The 20,891-nt window shown below is 36.6% G+C and overlaps 1 protein-coding gene and 1 non-coding gene across 2 annotated transcripts in view; both read right to left on the bottom strand.

The window, feature by feature from the left end:
• The window catches only part of DLGAP5 (DLG associated protein 5), a 37,760-nt gene that overhangs the window by 10,048 nt on the left and 6,821 nt on the right, over window positions 1–20,891 (bottom strand). The window contains exons 4-14 of the mRNA XM_077768321.1: window positions 19,313–19,375; window positions 17,281–17,365; window positions 17,070–17,186; window positions 16,240–16,310; window positions 13,962–14,236; window positions 12,756–12,883; window positions 12,280–12,403; window positions 9,790–9,875; window positions 8,917–9,077; window positions 3,862–3,954; window positions 343–559 (exon numbers count right to left, since the gene is read on the bottom strand). Of these exons, the coding sequence (XP_077624447.1) occupies window positions 343–559; window positions 3,862–3,954; window positions 8,917–9,077; window positions 9,790–9,875; window positions 12,280–12,403; window positions 12,756–12,883; window positions 13,962–14,236; window positions 16,240–16,310; window positions 17,070–17,186; window positions 17,281–17,365; window positions 19,313–19,375 (1,420 nt within the window). The remainder of the gene's footprint in view (window positions 1–342; window positions 560–3,861; window positions 3,955–8,916; window positions 9,078–9,789; window positions 9,876–12,279; window positions 12,404–12,755; window positions 12,884–13,961; window positions 14,237–16,239; window positions 16,311–17,069; window positions 17,187–17,280; window positions 17,366–19,312; window positions 19,376–20,891) is intronic.
• LOC144235897 (U6 spliceosomal RNA) lies at window positions 17,677–17,783 on the bottom strand. The gene has a single exon (XR_013336347.1). It is a non-coding gene; the product is annotated as a U6 spliceosomal RNA (small nuclear RNA).

Raw genomic sequence — 20,891 nt, forward strand, 5'->3', positions numbered from 1 at the left:
AACTAACTAACCTGAAGAAAATCATCTAACTCCTCATGTTTCCATCATGTCCCTTACCGCTTGGGATCCTGTGACATACCCCACAGGATTGTGGGATTAAGTGGTAATAACTGATGTGAAATCACTTAGGAGACACAAAAGCCATATTAGAAGATCGATCACACTTAATGTAATCTAATCACACACCACAACATGCCTTGCATGTGTTTGTGAGGGTATAGTCTATCTTCCAGACTCGCAGAGGGTTTATAGGCCTTCATGTGAAAACTATTTTTCACCTCTTATACAAGCTCCTATTCAACCCAAATATTTCCCTCAAGGAGTCTTAGCAGAAAAACTAACCTGAGAAGGATTTAATGGGACTTTCAATTCTGAAAAATCCAGCATCAAACACTATTTTATCAACTTCTTTTGGTGTCACAGAGGCTGCTGCCTCTGCATGTTCTTCCTGCTTCATTCTCTCTCTCATTGCATTTTTTATGGCAGCGAGGCGATTTCTGGCTGCAATTCTTCCATCATCCTGTTTGGGTTTACTTGCTACACCTGAGACAACTTTTTTCTGGAAAGAGACATTATGACATTTATTAAAGCTACTCATTATCATCTTATAAGAAAATCAAAGCATCCATTGATATTTAACACATTTGGGGCGCCAGAGTGGCTCAGTCAGTTGGGTGTCCAACTCTTGATTTTGGATGAGGTCACAATCTCAGTTTGTGGTTCGAGCCTCAATGGGGCTCTGTACTGACACTGAGGAGCCTGCTTGGGATTCCCTCTTTCTCCCTCTCTTCGTCCCTCCCCAGTTCATGAGCATACACTTTCTCTCTCAAAATAAACAAACAAACAAAAATGTCTTTAGAAATATTTAGCATAGTCATCATATACTTATAAGGTTCCTCGTATGTGCTAAAAATACCAGGGGTCAAAAGGTAAAAGGACAAAGTCCCTGCCTTCGAGGAGCTCTACAGCTTAGGGGAAGGGCTAGAGATGGACATTAAGAAGAGTAAGTGTCACGATACAGACAAAATCAGACAACTATAAGAGAATACCAGGCTATCGCCTAAATTAATCCTCAGAGTCATCCAGAAAGGCTTATAAGAAGTAGCACTGAGCTGGAATTACAGTTGGCCAGGCTATAAGACGGGGTGAGGAAAGGGCTGGAACATACAAATAACAGCATGTTTGCAAAGCCAGAAGTGAAAGAAAGAAGAGCAGAGCTGGGAGGAGGTAACAACAGCTAGATTTTTTTTTTTTAATTTTTTTTTAATGTTTTATTTATTTCTGAGAGAGAGAGAGAGAGAGAGAGAGAGAGACAGCGTGAGCAGGGGAGGGTCAGAGAGAGAGGGAGTCACAGACTCTGAAACAGGCTCCAGGTTCTGAGCTGGCAGTCAGCACAGAGCCCGATGCGGGGCTCGAACCCACGAACCGCGAGATCATGACCTAAGCGAAAGTCGGACGCTTAACCGACTAAGCCACCCAGGTGCCCCAACAACAGCTAGATTTAAAATCCCTTGTATGTAACCATATTAAGGAGCCACATTTATAGAGAGGACAAAGGAATACAGCTTATTGATGACTTCTAATCAGGAGATTAACATTATCGGCTTTGTGTTTCTAAAGGTCATTCTGTCTACAGCCTGGAGAAGGGAGAATGGACAACTTTTCCAGGAAGCTTATCTGTGATTGGGAGATGGGAACATGACAAGTTTAGAGTCCTTTTGTTTTTTTTTTTTTTTAAATGTAAGCAAAGCTAAGACCCTTAAACATGTCTAAAAACTGATGGAAAGAGAGGGGAAGAGAGGAAAAAAAAGGCTAACTGGTGTAATGACAGATCGATGAATAAGAAGTCAGAAGGAAGAGGATCAAAGTATAGGCAATAATTTTATTTTATTTGTTTGATAATCTTAACAGTAGCCTGCAAAATAAAGTAAGAGGAGAGAGACACCTGGTGATAAGGGACAGAATTACAAGGCTCTGATATAATGCTAATCTGACACAGCCAACCTGCAGCACTGATGATGTTAATGTTTCCAGGACTGAGTACTCAATAAGAAATACCCAAGGTAGCTCCAAAATGTCCCAGCATTCTTCACTTTTTAGTAGATCTGAAATTCATTCCATTAATTTAGTAACCATCCTCAGGGTCCTTGTCATAAGACTTCATTAGTAAAATAATTTTGTAATGGATTCTTTAAAATTTTTATTTATTTATTTTTGAGAGAGACAGTTCACAGGCACGTGTGTGAGCACGAGCAGGGGAGGGGCAGAGAGAAAGGGAGAGAGGAGAATCCCAAGTAGTTTCCATACTCAGCTCGGAGTCTGACAGGACTTGATCTCATGGCCATGAGACCTGAGCTGAAATTAAGAGTTGGATACTTAACTGATTGAGCCATCCAGGCACCCCTGTAATAGGTTTTTAATACTGTACCATCTTAAGTTCCTAAGAGAGGATTTAAAACAGACATTTTATTTGGATTACATAAGAATAAAGTACTAATTCAGAAACCTGATTTGATAACCAAAGGTATTCTTCTAAAATATAAAGAGGGGCACCTGGGTGGCCCAGTTGTTTAAGCATCTGACTCTTGATTTTGGCTCAGGTCATGATCTCATGGTGGTGAGATAGAGCCCTTCATTGGGCTCTGCACTGGGCATAGAGACTGCTTGGGATTCTCTCTCTCCCTCTTTCCCTATCCCTTCCCTGCCTGTGTATGTGTGCATGTGCATGCTCTCTCTCAAAAATAAATAAATAAAAATAAAATATAAAGAAACACTGATAATGCCCTAAGGTGATTTGAGAAGTATCCATTTAACCAGAAACTCTAAGTTCAAAAGATTACTAGAAAAAAAAAGTACTACAAATAGAGAAGAATGGAATCTTTCAAGTTAACAAAGCAAATTTTAGAAAAAATAGGGAAATTTACAAGATAAACCACAGGGAAGAAGACAGATATTCTAAAGAGCCATTGTCCCCTCTTTGCTGTTTAAAAACTATTTCATTTTGAAATAGATCACAGAAAAGAGTATATAAAAACAAAGAGGTGACATAGACTACTGATTAAGAACATGGATTCTGGAAAGAGAAAGTCTGGCCTTGAAATAACAGCTCCACATTTGGCAAGTGGTTTAATCTTTATGGACGTTAAGGTTCCTAACGTAAGGTTGCTTGGGGAGAACAGAACCCACGTCACAAGACTGTTGTGATGATTAAATGAGTTTATACACGTAAAATACATAGAACAATATTTGGCACACACTAAGCATTATATCAATTATGTAGTACTCCTGTTATTAATACAACAAAACGGATGTGTACAGTTTGAAGTGTAAAACAAACAGCATTTCCTGGGTGGCTCATTTGGTTGAGCAGCCTACTTTCAATTTCAGCTCAGGTCATGATCTCACAGTATGTGAGTTCAAGCCCTGCATCTGGCTCTGTGCTGACAGTGAGGACCCTACCTGGGATTCTCTCTCCTTCTCTCTCTGCCCCTTCCCCACTCATGCTCTCTTGCTCTCTCTCTCAAAAAATAAGCTTTAAAAGTATATTAAACAAGCAACAAACACACACAGACCTGCTACCTGGTAACTTAGAAGCGCTTCCCCATTCAACTATAGCCCCTACCTCCCTCCCTCCAGAAAGAATTTAGTGGTTAGCTGAATTTAAGAATTTACCTAGTTTAGAATTTGGCTGAATTTCATTCTTTCTTCAAAGGCAATCTGGACATTGGATTTAATCTATGGAACTTTATTGGTAAAAAGATGAAAAATCTGAAGCTAAATGTTTTTAAAGCCTAAAAATAAAAATTCATTAAAGTAGAAGAATCTATATTAGAAATTTGGAAATAAAACCCACAAACTTACCCGAAAGATTTTTTTGTTTGTATTATTATTGTTCTGCCATCCACACTCCTCAAGTTTAGTCAAATTGTTGAATTTTTGGTTTACATCTTCTATCTGTTAATAAATAAAGCACATGTTTATCAGATTAATGCTAACCATATTAAAATGAAAAACTAATGAGCTGAAGCTTCAAAAAAATTGAGAATGGTGAGTTGGACTGACGGCATATAAAATTAGACTAAGTCATTCTCAATTAAATATTCAAATTAAGAATTCTCATGGTAAAATTGTTATTTTTTGTTTTTACAAACTTCCATAATCTACAGAAAAGTTGTCAAATATAAAGAACCCTCTTAATTTATTTTTGGCCATTAAAATGTAGGAGAGAGATCTTAGGTGTTTTTGTTTCCTAAATTATACAATGTGAACATAATATGTCTTTTTTTTTTTAACACAATGTCTTTTGCAAATATTTCTCAGTCCGTGGCTTGCCTTCTCATTGTCTTGACACAATCCCATTTTAAGATTCATGTAATACACCTACTAGCAGAATGAGAATGTAGGATCCTTATCCTTCTGGTATGGTTCTCATCTCAACTAGTTATCTAAAGTGGCGCCTTCTGTCCACCACTTTAGGGAAGATCAGAACAAGCCTTTCCACATTCCAGTCAAGGCTTACGTTCTTACATTAACCTCCACGGGGCCTAGAAGACATAGCCCCAAGAGAGGTTACTGTACGGGCATGGACAAGATGGAGGGCCAAAGATGGAGTCAGTGTTGTCAGTGTATGATCCTCATCTTTCTGGCACTTCCAGTCTCCTCCAAAGAAGTAACCACTGTCAATAATTTAGTAAACATGCTTCATACCCCCTACTATGCATTTGTACACATGCGTGCTCTCAATTTCTCTCTCCTGAAAAAATCTAAATGTCAAAAGGACTCAGGATTACACTAGGACCAACTGATGTTCAACAATGTGTCCATGCAATCCAATGAGGAAAGGATAGTCTTTTCAACAACAGTGCTGGGAAAATTGGATATCCACAAGAAGAAAGATGAATTTAAACTCTTACTTATACCATACACAAAAACGAACCCCAAATGAATCATATACCTAACTGTAGAGTTAGAACTACAACACTCTTAGAAGAAAACATAAGAAAATCTTTGTGAGCTGACATTTGGCAAAAAGAGTTCTTAGACATGGTATCAAAAATCACAGCAAAGAAGAAAAAAGTAGATAAAATGAATATCATCAAAATTAAAAACACACTTCAAAAGACACCATTAAGAAAATTAAGACAAGCTACAAATTGGGGGAAAAGATTTGCAGAAAACATTTCTGATTAAAGAGTCATTTCCAGAATACATAAAGAACACTTACAACTCAATTATAAAAAGACAAACCCAATTTAAAAATGGCCAAAAGATTTGAATACAAATTTCACCAAAGAAGACATTTAAATGACTAAACACATGAAAAGATAATTATCATAATTTGTTAGGGAAATGCAAATCAAAACTACAACAAATACTTTGTCCCCACTAGGATGGCTCTACTAGACAGACAATAACAAGTACTAGTGAGGATGTGGAGATATAGGAAAACTCATACAATTGTTGATGGGAAAGTAAAATATTACAATCACTTTGGGAAACAGTATGGCAGTTTCTTAAAAGTTAAACATGAATTTACTCTATGTCCCAGCAATATCTAGATATTTATCCCAAGAAAAATGAAAACTAATGTCCACACTAAGGTTTGTATGTACATATTCACAGAAGATTATTCATAATCACCAAAGCAGAAACAATCCAAGTGTCCTTCAACTGGTGAATAGAGAGTGGCGTATTTACTCAATGAACTACTACTCAGCAATGTAAAGGAACGAAGTACAGATATGTCCTACCACATGAAAGAACCTCAAAAACATCAGGCTAAGTGAAAGAAACCATGTATGAAAGACTACATATTGTATTATTTTACTTAATATGAAGTGTCCAGAAAAGACAAATCCACAGAGTAAGTTGCTTGGGGCTGGGAGTAGGAATGGGGATTCACTTGCATACAGGCAAGAAAGGTCTTTTTATGAAAATATTCTACACTTGGATTATGGCCACGATTGCACAACTCTGCAAATTTACTGAAAATGACTGAATTCAGAGCTGGTAAGGTTTAGGATATTAAACTTCAGAACAGTCTTAAAGGAAAAAAAAAAAAAAGGTCCCAGGAGCCAACTTTAAAGAGGCTCCCAATGGCCAAAGCTAGGAAATGAGCATCAACAGACACTAAATGTAAACAATATAAACACATTAAATACCTTCAAATCTATCATTTATTAATACCAAAAACAAAATTAATTGGTCACCACTGAAGGATGCTAGTAAAACAACTCCTTATGAAAACTGGCAAATATATGAAAACTGGTCATAAAGCAATACTTAACATCACCATGGCTACCTAAACACTATTCACATCAGGGCCATAGCAATGCACATTATCTTCCCTTCACTTTTTCTCTACTCTGAATACTGTTTTGCTTTTCATTTGCTTGGTTTTTACGTATCTATCAATTCACCTCTAAATTCTGTAAAAACCTCCTCTGACTACAATTTAAAAAGCAAACGGGAGGGGCGCCTGGGTGGCTTAGTCGGTTAAGCGTCTTACTTTTGCTTAGGTCATATCTCGCGGTTCGTGGGTTCGAGCCCCGCGTCGGGCTCTGTGCTGACTGCCAGCTCAGAGCCTGGAGCCTGTTTCAGTCTGTGACTCCCTCTCTCTCTGACCCTCCCCTGCTCACGCTGTCTCTCTCTCTCTCCTAGATATAAATAAAACATTAAAAAAAAAAAAAAGACTTGCTTTCTCTCTCTGGATGCTTCTGGATTTTTCTCTCCATCCCCAAAGTTGTACAATCACATTTAATAATGTGCATTGGTGTGGGTTTACTCTGATTCACAATGCTAGGCACTCAATGGCCTCCTTTGATCTGGAATTCAGGTGCTCCAGGTTGGGAAAACATTTCAACTATTTCATTGATTGATTCCTCTCCACTATTTTTTCTGTTCTCTTTATCTGGAATTCCTATTTCTTAGATATATATTTCCTAGACTGGTCTACTTAATCTTCTTATCTATCTTATTCAATCTCTCCTACTTTACATCTCTCTTTGCTCTATCTTTTGCTCTATTCCATCTTTCTACTGAATTTACATTTCTGCTCTCACAGTTTTTAACTTCAAAGAGTAATTTTTGTTCTCTGAATGTTCTTTTTTCAATAGCTGTTCTTAATTGACAGATAAAATGTCTGATCCCTTTGAGAATATTAACACTTGCAGATAAAAGTTCTCTTCTCCTTGTGTTATCATCATTTCCTCCATCCAAAAAGTTTTCTTCCGGAGTCTGCTTTGACTTCCTTTTTTTTTTTCAAACTTGAGGTTTTCCTCAAATGTCTAATGATTTTTGGTTACTGGTTCCTGAAATAGTATTTTGTTATGTTCATCTATAAAATAAGTCAAGAAGCTAGAAAGTGTCATGTCCTCCCAAGCTTTTCCTGATCTTCCTAATGATTCCCTCTATTAGAGCACTTTGTACATTAGATTGGAATTATATGTTGTGTCTGACTCACTGATAAACTACAAGCTTCTCTAGGAGAGAGAATGTGCCTTATTTTTCAACTTCTGGTATAATATCTGGCACACAGTGAGAACTCAACAACTGCTAGATGATCTGAATTAGTAAAGACAAGATTTGCTCATTTTTCTCAAGTGCAGAATCATTATGGTCTGTACAACAGTTGAATAAAATGTCTCAATTTCCAAACCATCCAGAAACCATCCTGACAACACAAGGAAGAAGTAGACATCAGTTATAAAATTTAGACAGTACTTAAAATTTTTCTTAATGTTTATTATTGAGAGAGAGAGAGCGCGCAAGAGTGAGCATGAACGGGGAGGGGCAGAGAGAGAGGGAGACACAGGATCCAAACCAGGCTCCAGGTTCTGAGCTGTCAGCACAGAGCTCGACATATGGCTCAAACTCATGAACTGCGAGATCATGACCTGGGCCGAAGTCAGATGCCCAACAGACTGAGCCACCCAGGCACCCCTAGACAGTACTTTACAGTTTATAAAGATGCTATCTAATATCTCATTTAACATTACCGGTACCTAAAAAGCATCTCCATTACCCCCGTTTTATTATTGTTAACTTTTTTTTTTTTTAGGGTTTATTCATTTTTGAGATCCAGAAAGACATAGTCCAAGTGGGGAAGGTCCAGAGAGAGAGGGAGACAAAAGAATCCAGAGCAGGCTCCAGGCTCCAAGTTGTCAGCATAGAATGCAACATGGGGTTTGAACTCACAAACCGTGACATCCTGACCTGAGCTGAAATCAGATGCTTAACCAACTGAGCTAACCCAGGCACCCCAACCTCATTTTTTAAATCTCATTAAAAAAAATTGTTTTTAAACATTTATTCATTTTTGAGAGTGAGAGAGACAGAGCATGAGTTAGGGAGGGGCAGAGACAGTGGGAAACACAGAATCAGAAGTGGGCTCCAGGCTCTGAGCTGTCAGCACAGAACCTGCGTGCAGCTCAAACTCACGGACCGTGAGATCATGACCTGAGCTGAGATCAGACATTCAACCAGCTGAGCTATCCAGATACCCCGTTTATTCCATTTTTTTTTTTAATGTTTATTTCATTTTTGAGAGAGAGAGAGCACAAGCAGAGGAGGGCCAGAAAAAGAAGGGACAGAGGATCCAAAGCAGGCTCAGTGCTAACAGCAGAGGAGCCCGANGCCCCGTTTATTCCATTTTTTTTTAAATGTTTATTTCATTTTTGAGAGAGAGAGAGATAGCACAAGCAGAGGAGGGCCAGAAAAAGAAGGGACAGAGGATCCAAAGCAGGCTCAGTGCTAACAGCAGAGGAGCCCGACGCAGGGCTCGAACTCATGAACTGCCAGATCATGACCTGAGCCAAAGTCGGACACTCAGCCGACTGAGCCACCCAGGTGCCCCAAACCTCATTTTCCAAAAGACCAGGCTCAGAGTTAATACACTGAAAAGGCTTGACCACGTACCTGAAAACTAACCATATCCCAAAATCCATCCAGATCTGTACAGGTTGTCTCCTTCTCACCTCGCTTGTATTCACAATTGTCCACCAGCCCTTCAAACTGCTTGAACCTTTCCTTCATAAGGAGTCTTGTTTGCCCAACTGCTGTGCGAATAAGATCTTTAGCTAGCAGAAAGATGAGGTTTTTAAAAGTTAAAAGACAAAAAATTGGACCTATATTGTCAGCCTACCAATTGATAAGAAGACCTCACCATAAATATCAAAATTTTTACCTTACAAAACAGGACTACAAAACGGTCTTACAAATACTGAGCATTAACTGGATGCTTCAATTTCTGTTAAAAATCAGCAATTTTCATTCTCATACATACTGTTGCACAATAAATAGCATTCTACCTCTCCTTGTATTTAATAAGAATTCAATCTCAAACACATCAGTATCCACAAAGGACTTCACATTGACAGAACACAAATGATTTTTTTCTAAACAGCTTCCCCAAATAAGTCAAATTAAGGAATTTTTCTGAAAATCTGTTCTATATTGATTTAGGTCATTTTCATTCAGAAAATATTTTTGTTTAATTAAACAATACAAATTACAGATGTCACTCATAGTTATATCAAAAATATCTAATAACAAGCAAATGTCTAATTTTCAGGAATAATCAATATTCTAATTACTTCTATCTTTTAAGCCATGTACCATTTTAGCACAGAGATATTAGCAAACATATGTTGAGATATAAAAAATTCTTGTTGCTTTGAATAACAATGTAACTATGAGGTCAGACAACACTAGATCTTAATTTTCAGATAAATGTAACTATATTTAAAAAAACAAAAGTAAAACATTAAAAAAATATAAACGTTCCCTCACCATCATCTGGAATGTCCAATTCAAGCTTCCTGTCCCACTCTAGACAGTGCGAAGTTAATTTCTCAGTTTCTGACTGAAGAATATTTCTAAAATTATGACATAGATTTGTTTTACAAATGATTCTCATACTAAATCTAAGTATTTTCATTAGGACACACATAACATTAGGAAGGTATAAAAGACAGGCACAATGTTAATTTCTCAGAGTTGATGCTGATTTTATGAATTGTGTTTTATTAAAATCCATAAATACAAGCTGATACCCTATGTCCATCTTTCTACACCTAAAACTTATGCAAATGGATTAGTGCTAAGAGCCACTTTTCCCACTACACTATTATTTCCAACTTCTTCTATTCTTAATTTTCAGAGGCTTTACAGAAAGAATCAGATGTTCTTTACTTCTGTTATTAGTTCTCTGTTATTGCCCATGGAATAAAGACCAACTCAACTTTCAAGAGTAAGTAGAAGTAACCACTGTAAGTATGGAATTACAGTGATAAGGCCGTACAGGTTCTCTATAGTTAGTAGGCTTTGCTTGCCACTCTAAAGGCAGTGGTTCTCAACAGTAGTCAATTTTGTCCCCCTGGACATATGTGACAATGTCTAGAGGCATTTCTGTGTCTTGAAGTGGAGGGGCACTACTGGCGAAGGATGTTACCAAACAATCTAGAATGCAGAAGATGGTCCCTACAAGAATTATCTAGTCTAACATGTCAATAGTGCCAAGGTTAAGAAACTGACCTAAGGTGAACACAATCTGTTTCTTTATAAAAAGCATCTTAGCAGGAGAAACTGAGGATAGTTTCTATTTCCTAGAAGAAAAATTTAGCTGTTTATATCTAATAGCATGGCAGAGGATGAATTAATTTATGAGAAATGAGACCTGGCTTAGATCTGAAATTATCAAGTTGCGTAAATTGTACATTGTCTCAAGGTCTCACAGCTGAAAATACAATGGATAGCTAAATCTCTAAAATTCATCACAATTCTAAAATCTCATGCTCTAAAAATAATTGAAGTGGCTTTCAAACATATAAAAAGGTACTTTATATAATAGAATAAATAAATATTAAAGCTCCAACAAAATAGTATCTTACCTACTTATCTACTTGATTGGGAAAGCTCAAAAAATTGTTAATCTTGTTTGAAAATGGTATGAGAATGTTCTTGCTACATTTTCTCAAGAGAAACAGCATATATAAAAAAGCATGTATGTGTGCATGCCTTCATGTGGATTATAATTTGGAAACTTTGAATACTGACTGGATATTTTATAAGATTAAGTAATTATTATGATTATGTTAAGCACAATAAATATTATGGTAATATTAACATGAGTTTTCAACTTTGAAAAATACCTACAGAAATATTAATGGATGAAGTGATATGATTATTTGGGATTTTCTTAAAACATCTTGAGTCAGAAGTATATGGGAATAAATATGAAACAAGATTGACCCTGAGTGATGGATATAAGGGAGCTTCAGTGTACTATTCCCTGCACTTTCATAGATGTTATAAATTTTCCACAATAAAAAGTTAAGAAAAAAAAAATAGAAAAGCATGTGATTATTTCCTGTGTGATGTGGAATGTGGGGGGCCTTTCTCCAAATGCAGTCCACTGATTGCAGTCCACTGATTTGTTTCCAAGGTTTGTAAGTGACATGTTTGAGGTTCCCCAAACAGGATGTTAATTTTCACTCTTCACAGTTGGAAAAACACAATCCCACTTTGTGACTTAGTAGGCCAAAGAACTTCCTACCATCTCCCTCTAACCTTCCTTTGTCAAATAAAGGTTCACTCAGTTTCTTTGTGGGGGGAAAAATGTATGAGAAAAATAGGAACTCCCATAACTTGCTGAAGGGAATGTAAATTGAGGTTGTTACGTATTTTCACGTGAGAGAAAGGGAAAGCATACAAGGTTGGTCTTTGCAGCCTTTATTGTATTAGTAATAGACTGAACTCAGTGTAAGAAATGAGCAATAGCAATTTGCTACTCAGTAAATCATGGTACATCACATAATTGGATACTATATGGTTATTATACACACACACACACAAAACACCACCAACACGAGAAAGCTAAAGTATTAAAATGGAATGTCTCCCACAATGAACATTAAATGAAAGCAGAATAACCTATTGTGCATATTAAAAGGGTGAATATTTATATGTTTGTCTACTATGTGTTATCTATCTCTCTGAAAGCTTTCATAAAACATGAGTAACACTTGTCTCCATGGAAGATTAACCATGAGGTTAGAAGACAGTGGAGAAATAGCTTCTCACTTGTACCTTTTCCTACCTTTTGAATTGGGAACCACATGAATTAAAGTACTAGCTACTGAAAGCATAATTAAGTTTTAAAGATAAATGAAAATCAGAGTCTAATTCATCTATTATACAAAGATTGAATTAGTTTTATTTGGGTTTTAAATATCTAGACATTAATGCAAACATTTTACACCAGGAACAAAATGGACAAACCTGAAATACGGCACATCATGTTGTGGCTGAGACATTTGATCTTCATTTATTTCAGGTGACAGGACTTCTTTTATTGGAAGGCCATTTGAATTTTTAGTAGTTTCATCTTTATTTAAGGCATGTTCTACAAAGAAAACACCACATGTAAATTTCAAAGCAGCAGTTTTCTATCATGACACCCCCTACAAAATGACAAAATTTTAGAATTCTTCAATTTTTTCATTGATGAACTTTAACATAACATTTTATTTCTGCTTCAATGATTTCATTTACCACATCTCCTCTAAAGGGTCTTGACACTCTCATCTCTTCAAATTTACACTTCCCCCCTTCACTCAGTCTGCATTCCTCATTCCAGTTCTCTGTCTGGATGTCTTTCCTCAGGTTTCCCATCTCTTCTGACCCTGTGGGGCTCTAAACAAATCTGATAAATCACAGTCCAGAAGGTAAGTAAAAATTTAATTAGAATACCATACCTTTATTGCAAACTGTGAGAGAACCCAAAGGACATGGTAGTTTATTTGAATCTTGATGTACTGTCTTCCCAGGAGAATGTTTACACTTTGGGGCCAGAATTTCTTTTGTTGCTTTTTGCGTTTTAGCACTAAAAGCAATAGCAAAAGAGTACTTCATGAAGCACAAACTCCATATATCTAACTGAAGTATTTCAAAATTACATTGCTTTTTAAAAACCTGGGATAATAAAAATATGTTTATTTTAAAGTATTTATTTTTGAGAGAACACAAGCAGGGGAGGGGCAGAGAGAGAGGGACAGAGAATACAAAACAGTTCCTGCACGCACTGAGCAGCAAGCCCCATTAGGGCTCGAACTCACAGACCGCAAACTCATGACTGAGTCAAAGTCAGACGCTCAACCGACTAAGCCACCCAGGTGCCCCAACATATGTTTATTTTTAAAACAATAGGTCAATTCTGGAGCAGAAAAATTTACACATGTATGTAGTGGGAATGTCACTCTTCACTAATTGTAATGAGATCTAAAGATTTTGAAGATCTCTTAATGGAACAAACACTTAGCTGTCTTACTGATGCCGGGCAGTTTCTAGTAAATCTGCCAACAGCCAGTCTGCAAAACAGGCTTGCCTTTTCTATTTAATTAAAGAGCCCAACTGATCCCTCTCCCCGCTCGACTTTGCAAGTTAATCAGTTTTTCTAAAGTAATAGTCAGCAAAACAACACAAACAAAAGCCCATGTCTGAGCTACAGAGAGTGAGAGAGCATGGGAGGAACAGAGAGAGAGGGAGACACAGAATCAAAAGCAGGCTCCAGGCTCTGAGCTGTCAGCACAGAGCCTGATGCAGGGCTCAAATTCACAAACCACAAGATCATGACCTGAGCCAAAGTTGGACAATTAACTGATGGAGCCACCCAGGTGCCCCAGTAACTTCTAAAAATTTAATTCTAGGTGTTATAATAAAGTCACTTAGTAAAAGAAATAAAATAGAAATTGTACTGTGAAAATAAGGTTAACAACAATGCATAGGAAATATCAAAACTGTCAAATAGATTATTGTAGCCTACTGAAGAATTTTTTAACCAAATTTTCAAGAGTTATGATTAAATTAATTAAATAATAACTTTTAAAAAGCACAGGCCAAATCTAAGAAAGGCATTTGTTACCATCTTAGCAAGGAATTCGTTATTAACGTTACATTCTTACACTTCTGTTGTTAAAGAGGTCCAGGTATAACTGGGTGTCAAGAAAGCATTGGCACTTCTGGGAGTCATAGGTGTTACTTGATAGGTCTTCAGACCATCCAACGGCTGAAACATAAAGTCCTGAGGTGCAAAGGAATTCTTTCCTTTCATTTTTGCAGTATTTGTCTTAGGTAAGTTTTCCATTTTTGAGAAGACGCCATCTGGATCCATTCCATTTGTTGCACTGGTTTGTGAATCCAAAATATTTTCTTCACTATCAAGTTTAAAAGAAATGACCTAGTTGTAAGTAAACAGAATAGAGTGAGAATTCCTCTTCTGGGGGATATATTCGACCAATTTTTACAGGCTGAAAACATGATAGCTGAGATCTATGTCTCACATACATAATTTAAGAGAAAAAAAACAAAGGCTAAGATCCAGAAAGAGGGAGAACCAATCTTCATTATAGGAAGAAATAATAGTTTTTAAGTATTACAATAAATTAAAATATATGAAAACTAAAATGGAAAAATTTACTCATCTAACAAATACAAATCTCTTTTTAGTTAGATTATGATGATAATTACAATAGCTTGAGAATCAGAAATCCAATGTATTAGAATCCAATCCAGAATATTAGATGACTATTGCCAAGTACCAAATGGTTTTTGTAAATAATCTTGATTATAAATAACCTTGTCATCAGAGCAAAATTACTTTTTAACATTACACAATAAGATAAACCATATAAAATGTGAAGTATATTTTCAAGTCAATGTAATTACTTTATTTTTTAATGGAGATATAATTGACACGTAACATTATATTAGCTTCAAGTGTATAACATGATTCAATATTTCTATATATTGTAAAATGATCACCACAGTAAGTCTAGTTAACATGTATCACCATACATATTTACAGAATTTTTTTCTTGTGATGAGAACTTTTAAGATCTACTCTAAGCAACTTTCAAATATGCAATACAGTATTATTAACTATAGTCATCATGTGATGGATCCCAAGGACTTATTTCAACCTGGACAAGAATTTAAGGGCGATACTATCCCTGACGCCAACATGGCAGAAAGTAAAAGCCTAGTAATAATCCTTAAAGAGGAAATCAATCTTTTTTTTTTAAATAGCTATTGTCAAGTTGGTTTCCATATAACACACAGTGCTCATCCCCACAAGTGCCCTCCTCCATGCCTATCACCCCCCTTCCACTCCCCCCGGCCCCTATCAGCCCTCAGGTTGTTCTCAGCATTCAAGAGACTCTCATGGTTTGCCTCCCTCCCTCTCACCATTTTTCCCCTTCTTCCCCATGGTTCTCCGTTAAGAGGAAAACAATCTTAAGGGAAGAACATGAGGTCCAGCTGCTTACTCGTGAAGATTCACCCTATACTGTCTACCTTGGAGGATCTAGGTTTGATTTTTATTTATTTATTTATTTTTGTTTATTTTTTATTTATTTATTTTTTAAAATTTATTTCTGAGAGAGAGAGACAGCGTGAGCAGGGGAGGGTCAGAGAGAGAGGGAGACACAGAATCTGAAACAGGCTCCAAGCTCTGAGTTAGCTGTCAGCACAGAGCCTGACACGGGGCTTGAACCCACCAACCGTGAGATCATGACCTGAGCTGAAGCCGGACGCTTAACCAACTGAGCCATCCAGGCGCCCTTAGGTTTGATTTTTAGTAAGAATCTAGCCAGGTTTCTTACACTTTGGCAAAACTTTTATTTTTAAGGTTAAGGAATTGGAATGTGGCTTGTAAACCAAGTAATCGGACCCTCAAATTGGTGAATCTTTTTTGAAGACTCTACTAGCCCCTATGCTAGACACTATCAGAAATGTTAGACTATTTAATTCTTAAAACTATTCCAAGTAAGTACTGCATGTTAGAGATGGGAAAACAAATCCATAACTTGCCCAAGGTTATCTAGCTAATTGGAAGCAGAGACAATATTCGAACTCATGAAATGAATCCAAAGTCAATACATTTCACCCTACCCCATCTTATCTCTTAGCCAATTCCCATGGGAAGATTTCTGTCAGCTAATGTTATCGTATTTCTCTATCTCCCGTTAACCAAATTATCCTTTCTCTAGCTATAAAGCTCTGAGGATGTAATATCTGAAAGACAACAATAAATCCTCTTCATGCTTCTTTATGGTTTAAGATGTTCTAACACACATATAGGTTAACTCTCTTGAAGCAGCTGTGTATGCTTAATTTCAACTTTATGAAAGTAGCAATGAGGTTTTCAAAGTATCTACAAATAAATAGATGTTTATACTCTACCTTGTCAGGTTTTGTTTCTATATTTTTGACAGGTCGTCCTTGATTTGGTGCCTTTCTCTCTGTTTCATTATCTAAAATAATAATGTGAAATAAGACAACCATTTTGAACAGACAGAAAATGCTACTGTAAAAGCATTAGGTAATTTTAAAAGGAGAAAAGGCAGCAATAGGAAGGTATATCTTAAAGGATTTTTTTGATTAAGAGTCATATCATAAAATGAGATTAAAAACAGATGACATTTCCTGCCAAGTAAAGGCCATGTGTTTTCAAAACAAAACCAAGTGTTAAGGTAATATACCTTTTGCCTCTGAATATCAAGTACATATTTATTATAGAAAATTAGGAAAATAAAGAAAAGCACAAAAACAACAAAATTAAAAATAACCCAAGATTACATTAGTCAGTAACAATCATTAGTGACACTTCAGTGTATGTTTTTCCAGTTTTATCCTATATTCATGTATTCACATACATATTTTAGGGCTGTAATCATACTGTTCAGGATTTGACTGTTTTTCTTTGCCCACTTGATGGATCATGTTCTTTCACAACATTGTTCTTTGACGTTTACACTGTATTCCACCAATGGATGGGCTGTAATTTATTTGGGCCATTAAATTTTCACTTTGAAGCTCTGCTTGTACCAGTTCAGGTACTTCTACCTTTGAGCACCCACTCAAATGCTACCTGGATACCTTGAGGAACTGGAATCTCCTATTTCCTCGTCTCCTACTCAGAGAAGTACATGATGATTTTTAAAACTTAACACAAAAAAACCTCGAAGACCAAAATGTTCTAGATCAGTTAGTCATCAAGGAATAGTTCTTACCATTAGCTCTTGTGACTGGCTTTCTTGTTGTAGATGAAACTGCTCTGGCATTCTGCCTTGCTGCTTGAGTGGCTGATCGAGTCATTCTCACCGATGTGGTCGTTGCAAGCTGTACACCTGTGGGAAAAAATAATCAAATCAAATGCTTTTTGTAATCATTAAATTCCTGTTGCGGCAACATCAGAGCTTATAGTAACTGCTAAATTCCTACCTTTTTTCTCTTTGTCCAACACTTTTCTTTCGGAAGTTTGTCTTTGACCAGGTCGACTTGCTCGAACATCACTCCCGTTATCCATCTGTTTAAAAGATTAGTCGCTACGTGATTTAATTGCATAGTGAATCAAATCACCACTTTTTTCCCCCTCCCGAGGGGTTTTCAAGTCATTTTATTAATCCAATCATAGAAACCCTCCCCCCCCCCATCTCTGCCACCCTCACTTTCTTCCAAAATGTTGTGAGAAGGATTGAGCAGACCCACTCCCTCAGGAGCCACTTAACAAAAGGCAGAGATGGGGGTGGGGGGAGACATCACAAAAATAGCAACAGATAAAAGAGGGGAAACAGAACCACAACACAACAGAAAAACAAGGCAGTCGCGGATGGGGGTAGGAATACGGAACACTTCAGGAATGTGCATGTCATCCTTGCACAGGGGACATGCTCTTCTTCTCTGTATTGTTCCAATTTTAGTATATGTGCTGCTGAAGCGAGCACTCAATTGCCACATTTTTTATCTCTCAATGACCCCGTCAGCTGAAATCTGACGATTATAAATGATCTGGCAAAAAAAAATCACTTCCCCAAATAAAATAAGATGAAGAAAAAGTTTTCCATTATATAGACTCCTTTACAGGCTTTTTAAAAATCCTAGACTTTAGAAAATGCTAATAACCTAAGCTATGAAAAATAGCTGAATATAATCTTCTGAGAATCTTTAAATAGGCCAGGCATGTTTTCACTTCAAGACCTTTGAATTATGTCTAGAAAATTCTTCTCCTGGATAAAAAGCTCTTTCCCAGAGTTCACTCTTCCATTCAAGACTTCAGTCAAAATGCCACCATGTCAGCAAGGCCCTGCTTGACTGCCCCAATCAAAATTCCACCTGACACCCACTCCAATACTCCCTTTCTCCCTTCACTTAAAAAAAAAAATTTTTTTTAATGCTTTATTTCTGAGAGAGAGACAGACAGACAGACAGACAGCATGAGCAGGGGAGGGTCAGAGAGAGAGGGAGACACAGAATCCGAAACAGGCTCCAGGTTCTGAGCTAGCTGTCAGCACGGAGCCCTACGCGGAGCTTGAACCCAAGAACCATGAGATCATGACCTGAGCTGAAGTCGGATGCTTAACCGACTGAGCCACCCAGGCGCCCCTCTCCCTTCACTTTTTTTCCTCTCCATAATACTGATGACCATCTGACATACTATATACCTATTTTTTAATTGCCTAGCTCACATGTAAGCTCAATGAAAACAAGAAATTTTAGTTTGTTCACTACTATGCTCTAGAGCCTAGAAAAACATGGTAGTGGCTCAATCATTACTAAATACATGAAATTCAGCTTCCTCACCTGATGAAGAGGTGTATTATTTCCCTCCTTGCTCACTTCATTTTAGCAATCTTCCTAATAACTTTATCCATAATGGTGTTTTGAAGACCCATAAATTTATAATACCCACCCTATGTGCTTTATATCCTTATCTACATTTTATGATGATGTGGAATGCATAAAATTGAAGCCAAATAAAAAAAGAATGTGACACAAAGTTTGGCATACGTTTCATAAGGTATGTTGGGCAAAGATATTTTAAGTATTTCCTTAGTATCTAGCCAAGAAGGCTTTATATCACCAAAGCAATGATATTGATTTTTGTACTATTAACTCTAGCAAATTAATCACTACACTTACAGGTGATAGTAGATAGGGGTGCCCGGGTGGCTTGGTTGGCTGAGCATCCAACTTTGGCTCAGGTCATGATCTCATAGTTCGTGGGTTTGAGCCCTGTTTATGGCTCTGTGCTGTATGGCTCAGAGCCTGAAGCCTGCTTTGGATTCTGTGTCTCCCTCTCTCTGCCCCTCCCCTGTTCTCACTCTGCCTCTCTCTCTCTAAAATAAATAAGAAAACATTAAAAAAAAAAACTTTAAAAAAAGATGATATAGATAAAAAATGGGTTTACTTACTCTGAGAAAAAAAGTACAATTTGTCATCTTAGTAACAATTATCTACTAACAATCAACTATACCTTAGTCTGCTCCATTTGGTCTTTGGCCTTTGACCTTGTAATCCGTACAGAAGATGAAACAGCCTTAAAACAGTTAAAGAAAATAAAGTTAAAAAGTGAACTGGCAAAAGTTTAATTTCATGTCTCTTTATGAAATAAAGTTCCCATTTTAAGGTTAAGTTTTAACTTTAATCATTTATGGCAAGAAGATACTTGCCAACTTGAATTCCTATTGTTTCTGGCTTGACTTAAATTACATTTAAGTTAATAGCTGAAAGAAGAAATTTCAAGCCATATTTTCCAGGTATTTGAATCCTCATTAATACTATTAGCTGGACATATTTAGAAAGGGTAAATGAACAGGCTGGTGTATTAGGATTTTTTGTTTGCTGTTTCATGAAAAGATACTATAAGGCTTACTCTAACAGCTTTAACAGTTTGACTTCAAGTCTCATGATTATGCATTTCTCCACTGTCATTAAGAAAATGGAGACCTAATCACAAAACGTGGAAAAAAACTACCACGAGAAAGACTGATTAAAAAGTGATTAGATATTTGTCAACTCTGTAAAATTTCTTAAGAAACATAATCAGACTTCTCTCCTAGATGAGAAGTCATTTTCTTCTCCAAATCTCAGTGAAAATCTAGTCCTAAAGAAATTAGGCTTTTCTCTAGATTGCATGGAGAACAGAATTTAATAATGGCTATCTAACTAAAAAAAAACCCAAACAATTATTGGTGAGTCTTATTGTTTAGCACCATGATGGGTCTCCTCTTGCTCTGCCTACATATATATATATTTTATATTTTTATTTTAATTCTAGTATAGTTAACATACAGTGTTATATTAATTTCAGAGATATAACATAGTGATTCAATAATCTGATAAAACACCCAGTGTTTATCACAAGTGACTCCTTAATCCCCATCACCTATTTCACCCATCCCCCTCCCCTCTGATAACCTTCAGTTTGTTCTCTATAGTTAAGAGTCTGTTTCTTGGCTTAGTCTTTGTTTCCCTATATTTGTTTCCCCTACATATATTTTTAACATTTTTAATGGTTGTCTATAGCTTAGACCAACGATTGGTATCCTACATATCTCAAAAAGCCAGCTTAAATCTAACCCCTTCCAAGGTCTTTGACATTCCTCCAAACAGAAATAATCTCTCTCTCCTCTAAAATTCATAATATATTTATCAGTATCTTTTCAACTTGAATTCTATTGTATTTACTTTGGTCTCTTCCACTTTATCTGAAGGTCATACAAGATAATAATCAAATAATCAAAGATCAGTTAAATAAATCAATGTGATGCATGAAGCGCAGAAAAATAGGCAATGTCTTAGGCCTTCATATTATTTAATTCTTATCTAAATCAGGAATGAGTATACGGTTTGAGATCTTTTATACATATCTTTAAAATAGCACATCATCAGTGACACCTAATTTATAAACCCCACTGCTCCTTCTCAAACTTTATTCTTCATGACTCATTGACCGTTTTCTTTAGATCACCCTCCTTGAGCTTTTATCCCCTTTTCAGTGCTCCAGCTACTCAGACCAGTCCTTCTCAGCCTAGCATTGGAACCTGACTTCT

The sequence above is a fragment of the Crocuta crocuta genome, unplaced genomic scaffold (genome assembly GCF_008692635.1).
Source record: "Crocuta crocuta isolate KB4526 unplaced genomic scaffold, BGI_CrCroc_1.0 scaffold10, whole genome shotgun sequence".
Lineage (NCBI taxonomy): Eukaryota > Metazoa > Chordata > Mammalia > Carnivora > Hyaenidae > Crocuta > Crocuta crocuta.